The sequence below is a fragment of the Nanorana parkeri genome, unplaced genomic scaffold (assembly GCF_000935625.1).
Source record: "Nanorana parkeri isolate BGI_ZX_2015 unplaced genomic scaffold, ASM93562v1 scaffold3900, whole genome shotgun sequence".
NCBI lineage: Eukaryota > Metazoa > Chordata > Amphibia > Anura > Dicroglossidae > Nanorana > Nanorana parkeri.
Window position 1 is genome coordinate 18,322 of NW_017310167.1, and position 7,085 is coordinate 25,406.

A 7,085-nucleotide genomic window follows, 5' to 3' on the forward strand; every position below is an offset into this window, starting at 1 on the left:
ATTTGGAGGTCCAATAGCTTACCACAGATCACTTCTACGGCAATGACAGGAGTCACTTCTATACAGTGGAACGTTCTACTACAGACGAGCTCCCCATATGCAACCACGAAGAACGTTCAACCATCCCCGTCTAGGACAGTAAGATGTCCAGTATGAAGGGAACGGCCATCTCTACAATACAACCTCCCCGGTCACACACTCTGCACCCGAGCCCTACGAGTACACACCTGCGCCATCTGGGACGGAAGCGGCGAGGGGGAGGCCTCTGCTGGTCATCTCCTCCAGGCCGAACTTCTGAAGGCGCCGGATCTTTATTCTCTCCATCCTAGAACGGAGACAAGACCCAATGCTTGGTACCGCAAACTGTCCAACCGTAACCAGGACTCACAGTATTCTCCGCCCCCTCCAAAGTCAGAAGACCCAACGTGACTCCTAATACTCTGCACCCTTCACAGACCCAACGTGACTCCTAATACTCTGCACCCTTCACAGACCGAAGACCCAACGTGACTCCTAATACTCTGCACCCTTCACAGAAGACCCAACGTGTGACTCCTAATACTCTGCACCCTTCACAGACCCAACGTGTGACTCCTAATACTATGCACCCTTCACAGACCGAAGACCCAACGTGTGACTCCTAATACTCTGCACCCTTCACAGACCCAACGTGTGACTCCTAATACTCTGCACCCTTCACAGACCCCACGTGACTCCTAATACTCTGCACCCTTCACAGACCGAAGACCCAACGTGACTCAATACTCTGCACCCTTCACAGAAGACCCTACGTGTGACTTCTAATACTCTGCACCCTTCACAGAAGACCCTACGTGTGACTCCTAATACTCTGCACCCTTCACAGACCCAACGTGTGACTCCTAATACTCTGCACCCTTCACAGACCCAACGTGCAACTCCTAATACTATGCACCCTCCAAAGTCAGAAGACCCAACGTGACTCCCATTACTCTGCACCCTTCACAGACCCAACATGTGACTCCTAATACTATGCACCCTTCACAGACCCAACGTGTGACTCTTAATACTATGGACCCTCCAAAGTCAGAAGACCCAACGTGTGACTCCTAATACTCTGCACCCTTCACAGACCGAAGACCCAACATGTGACTCCTAATACTCTGCACCCTTCACAGAAGACCCAACGTGCTGCTCCGAAAATACCCCACAACCTCCAGACAGAAGGATCCCAACGTGCGACTCCCAATATTCTCCACAGACAGAAGACCCAATGTGCAAGACTCTGAAAATACTGTGCACCCGACAGGCAGGAGACCCGTGTGAACCCCATCATGCACCCTCCACAGACCCATGTGAACCCCATTATACCCTACACAGGAAGACCCCATCAGCTGACCCCTAACATTCTATGCCTGAGAAAAGACCGCATACCCAGTGTGTGGCTTCATATTCATTGCACCATACACAGATAGGAGCCCCAACATGTGACCCCCCCCAAGGTGTGACCCCCCCAGTCACCAGTAGGATCAGCCTCTGCTTTGGGTAGTGAGCAATGTGCCCAATCAGACGCTGCCTGGAGCTATTTCTGAGCTCTGGGAAGGAATACGGACATTGTGACCTCAACATGGGAGACCTCTGACCTCAGAGGCCTGCTGCTGAGAAGGCGGCCTGGAGCCTCTGCCAAAGCGACGTCTGAAGAAGAAAGGAGGCGGGCGTCTACGTGGTGGTTGTTCCTGAGGGGACGCGCCCTCCGCCCTCTCCCCCTCGCTCAGGGGCTCCGAGTTCCCACCTTCTCCACCAGACCCGGCCACGTCCGCTCTTGGCCGAAAAGGACGCCTACGAAACCTGCGTCTGTTGGGGGCAAATCTGCTGCCCTTCACCGGAACACCGCCCGGGCCGGTCACATTGGCGGCTTCAGCACCCTGAATAGAGATGATGATTAGCATGTTGCCTCATCACACGCTTAGAAACTAGAGTGAGGACACCGACCTTCTCTCCTTCCACCACATCGAACTCCACCGTCTCACCATCGCCAACACTGCGGAGAAACTTCCGGGGGTTGTTCCTCTTTATTGCCGTCTGTGGAGGCGGAAAACAAATTACTTTCCGTAGAACCAACACGGGGACCCCCAACACACGGGGACCCCCAACACACGGGGAACGCTTAGAAACTAGAGTGAGGACACCGACCTTCTCTCCTTCCACCACATCGAACTCCACCGTCTCACCATCGCCAACACTGCGGAGAAACTTCCGGGGGTTGTTCCTCTTTATTGCCGTCTGTGGAGGCGGAAAACAAATTACTTTCCGTAGAACCAACACGGGGACCCCCAACACACGGGGACCCCCAACACACGGGGACCCCCAACACACGGGGACCCCCAACACACGGGGACCCCCAACACACGGGGACCCCCAACACACGGGGACCCCCAACATTCAGCTATAAAACCAAAGTACTCACCTGATGGACAAAGACATCTTCTTTGGTGTCATTCCTGCAAGACGACAAATAAAGTTAATTCAAGAAACCAGCCGAGCGCAGAGCAGTGCACGCCGCGACATACCTGTTTATGAAGCCGTAACCGTTCCGCACATTGAACCATTTCACCGTGCCCTGCACCTGGGTGGCTGCAAAACAAGAACTGGTCAGACCTGGAACCACCAGCCTGCACCTCCCCAATTCTATACCCAGGCTCCTCCCATATACAGCCGAGATCCCCCCCATAGTACAGAGCTCCTCCCATATACAGCCGAGATCCCCCCCATAGTACAGAGCTCCTCCCATATACAGCCGAGATCCCCCCATAGTACAGAGCTCCTCCCATATACAGCCGAGATCTCCCATAGTTCAGAGCTCCTCCCCATAGTTCAGAGCTCCTCCCATATACAGCCGAGATCCCCCCATAGTAAGACTCTGAAAATACTGTGCACCCGACAGGCAGGAGACCCGTGTGAACCCCATCATGCACCCTCCACAGACCCATGTGAACCCCATTATACCCTACACAGGAAGACCCCATCAGCTGACCCCTAACATTCTATGCCTGAGAAAAGACCGCATACCCAGTGTGTGGCTTCATATTCATTGCACCATACACAGATAGGAGCCCCAACATGTGACCCCCCCCAAGGTGTGACCCCCCCAGTCACCAGTAGGATCAGCCTCTGCTTTGGGTAGTGAGCAATGTGCCCAATCAGACGCTGCCTGGAGCTATTTCTGAGCTCTGGGAAGGAATACGGACATTGTGACCTCAACATGGGAGACCTCTGACCTCAGAGGCCTGCTGCTGAGAAGGCGGCCTGGAGCCTCTGGCAAAGCGACGCCTGAAGAAGAAAGGAGGCGGGCGTCTACGTGGTGGTTGTTCCTGAGGGGACGCGCCCTCCGCCCTCTCCCCCTCGCTCAGGGGCTCCGAGTTCCCACCTTCTCCACCAGACCCGGCCACGTCCGCTCTTGGCCGAAAAGGACGCCTACGAAACCTGCGTCTGTTGGGGGCAAATCTGCTGCCCTTCACCGGAACACCGCCCGGGCCGGTCACATTGGCGGCTTCAGCACCCTGAATAGAGATGATGATTAGCATGTTGCCTCATCACACGCTTAGAAACTAGAGTGAGGACACCGACCTTCTCTCCTTCCACCACATCGAACTCCACCGTCTCACCATCGCCAACACTGCGGAGAAACTTCCGGGGGTTGTTCCTCTTTATTGCCGTCTGTGGAGGCGGAAAACAAATTACTTTCCGTAGAACCAACACGGGGACCCCCAACACACGGGGACCCCCAACACACGGGGACCCCCAACACACGGGGACCCCCAACATTCAGCTATAAAACCAAAGTACTCACCTGATGGACAAAGACATCTTCTTTGGTGTCATTCCTGCAAGACGACAAATAAAGTTAATTCAAGAAACCAGCCGAGCGCAGAGCAGTGCACGCCGCGACATACCTGTTTATGAAGCCGTAACCGTTCCGCACATTGAACCATTTCACCGTGCCCTGCACCTGGGTGGCTGCAAAACAAGAACTGGTCAGACCTGGAACCACCAGCCTGCACCTCCCCAATTCTATACCCAGGCTCCTCCCATATACAGCCGAGATCCCCCCCATAGTACAGAGCTCCTCCCATATACAGCCGAGATCCCCCCCATAGTACAGAGCTCCTCCCATATAAAGGTCCAGTCACATATAGTACATATCCAGCACACGGGACCGGTCACATATAGTACATATCCGGCACACGGGACCGGTCAAGACATTACCCAGCACTTTCTTGGCGACTTGGTTACGGTTGGGCACCGTGTCGGTTGGCGATACTTTCTCAGCCTCCTGAGGCTGTAGGGCCTCCTCGGGTCCCTGGGGCTCCACCTCCGTCATACTCGGTCGGGCTGCTGATACTGGCGTCGGTTCTAATTCGCCCCTCCCCCCACCTGTTACCGAGAGCCGAGTCCGGCCGGGGCCGTTCGCTTTATATACCAGTCAGTCGAGGCAGGGAGAATCCTGATTGGTAGACCGCCATGTCTATCAGAGCGTGTCGCCCGTTCATTGGTCGGCCCGAGACATTCCGCCTGCCGTCTGCTTGTGGCGGGAAAAAAAATAACATATTCCGAGAGAGGACTATTCGATATTCTTATTGGCCGCTGAGGGTCACATGCTTCTGGTCCGATGCGGTGATTGGCTGGATTTGGAGCGCTACAACTGCTGGAGTGGACTTCGTGGTCCAAGCTAGAGGAGCGGGAAGGGAAGGTGGTTGTCATGGGCAACGATACAGGCACCATAGACACAGATAGATGGAAGGTGTGTGTGTGTGTGTGGGGGATGGTGGTTCCTATGGTCACCAATGACTCCTCTATGTTCAGTCATGAGGATCCCCCCTCCCCCACCTTATGGGGTGACCCTCATTGGCCATAGAAGACCCCCCAATTCTGCCATTGTTGGCCTGGTGCAATGCTGTGTGCCTGGCTGTGTGCAGCACTCTGGAGTCAGTCTCAGAGTCAGCATGTGACAAGTGAAAGTCACCTCTCCCCCCCCCATGTATTTTTATATACTTTTCTTATTTAGAACCCTTCAGAAAGTCATGAAGTCGAAGGGTTCTCCTCCCCCGCTGTGGGCGGTCCTCTTCCTCCATGTGGGCGGTCCTCTTCCATGAGGGTTGTCCTCTGCCTCCATGGGGGCAGTTCTTTTCCTCCATGGGGGTGGTCCTCTTCCTCCATAAGGGTGGTCCTCTTCTTCACCTGCTGTGGGTGGTCCTCTTCCTCCATGGGGGCGGTCCTCTTCCTCCATGGGGGTGGTCCTCTTCAGGGCCTGCTTTGGGCGCCCTGTGCGAGAAAGCTTTACAGCGCCCCTCCGTGGCCACACCCCTCAGTGGCCACACCCACTCCCCCCATATCGGCACCATTTGAAGACTCCCATTTTGTGAAGCCGCAAAGAAACATATTACAAAGTGATACAAATAAAACTTTTATATACAGATAATAAACTTGTAGCACAATAGAAGAATTCTTATCACATATAACAATGGAGCGTCCGGTTGTCATGCCGATCCCTTTCTTCCAGTCAGTGTAACTAGAAAAGCAGAACACGGAACCGGACTCCGTGTAACATACATGAATCACCGCGTGTACGAATATACGTGACGTGTATTCCCAGACATCATAGTAATGATGATTTGTTTGAGAATGTGCGGCGGCCATGTTGGCCACCGGCGCGTTCTGCGAATTCGTGCCGCCATCTGTCTCCCGGGTCACCGGTCCCGCTCAACGTCCTCACACGTGAGGAAAAGAATTCGGCACCTCCATTGAACACGCAACAGTAAGTGAGGGCCCGTGCTGACGTGGGAGGAGCCTCGTACATGTACTTCATATAGACTCATGGGTTCAATCATCATCCATAGCACATACATGTAGTCGTACTACCGATCATTTAACCCCTTCATGTTAGCCGGGGATCATTGAAACTCTATGACTGCCGTGTACTGGACGTATGTAACATACATGTACTACATATAGAATACACTGCAGCAATAGATGTACAATGATCCCCGGCTGACATGAATGGGTTAAATGATCCGTAGTACGACTACATGTATGTACTATGTTACATGTTATGTACTACGGATCATTTAACCCATTCATGTTAGCCGGGGATCATTGTAACTATTACTGCCGTGTACTGGACGTGTGTCATGTATGTGTACTATGGATCATGATTTAACCTCTTCATGTTAGCAGGGCAGAATTGTAACTCTATTACTGCCGTGTACTGGACATGTGTCATGTATGTGTACTATGGATCATGATGTAACCTCTTCATGTTAGCAGGGCAGAATTGTGAGCTCCTCCCACAAGCTGAGCACCGAGACGCGATGCCGCGATCCGAGACTACAAGAGGCACCGCGTGAGGCTACGGGGATCGGAGTGACACTGTGAGTGAGGGAAGCTGGGACGGGGCTGGCTGTAAATCTATTGCTGTAGTGTACTGGACGTGTGTCATGTATGTGTAGTATGTAGTACATATATACAGCACACACCTCCACTACACTCCAGCAATAGAGTTACAATCCTCCCCCGCTAACATGAATGGGGTTCAATCATGATCCATAGTACAGAACATGTAGTTGTACTACGGATCATTTAAAGTCACCTGTCCCTTTAAGAAAAAGTATCGGTAATTGGTATCGGCGAGTACATGAGGGGAAGTACTTGTACTTGGTCCTGGAAAAAGCAGCATCGGGACGTCCCTAGTATTTAGTTTTCATTCATTTTTAGTCTTTGCACATGTGTAATAATACGTGCGTGACGAGTTATTTGCTGCGTTAGAGGGCTGGTAACCAATGAGAATCCGCGGCTACCATCCATTAATGTATCCCTCAGTATAGAGGCGGCCATTAATGTATCCCTCAGTATAGAGGCGGCCATTAATGTATCCCTCAGTATAGAGGCGGCCATTAATGTATCCCTGAGTATAGAGGCGTCCATTAATGTATCCCTCAGTATAGAGGCGGCCATTAATGTATCCCTCAGTATAGAGGCAATGTATCCCTGAGTATAGAGGCGGCCATTAATGTATCCCTGAGTATAGAGGCGGCCATTAATGTATCCCT

At 52.6% G+C, this 7,085-nt stretch overlaps 1 protein-coding gene across 1 annotated transcript in view; it reads right to left on the minus strand.

Annotated features, from left to right (window-relative positions):
* The window catches only part of YBX2 (Y-box binding protein 2), a 6,491-nt gene extending 2,037 nt beyond the window's left edge, over positions 1-4,454 (minus strand). Inside the window, exons 1-6 of the mRNA XM_018575413.1 lie at positions 4,246-4,454; positions 3,933-3,996; positions 3,830-3,863; positions 3,607-3,696; positions 3,258-3,539; positions 228-325 (exon numbers count right to left, since the gene is read on the minus strand). Coding sequence (XP_018430915.1) covers positions 228-325; positions 3,258-3,539; positions 3,607-3,696; positions 3,830-3,863; positions 3,933-3,996; positions 4,246-4,360 — 683 coding nt within the window. The 5' untranslated portion in view covers positions 4,361-4,454. The remainder of the gene's footprint in view (positions 1-227; positions 326-3,257; positions 3,540-3,606; positions 3,697-3,829; positions 3,864-3,932; positions 3,997-4,245) is intronic.
* Between the last annotated feature and the right edge of the window lie 2,631 nt (positions 4,455-7,085).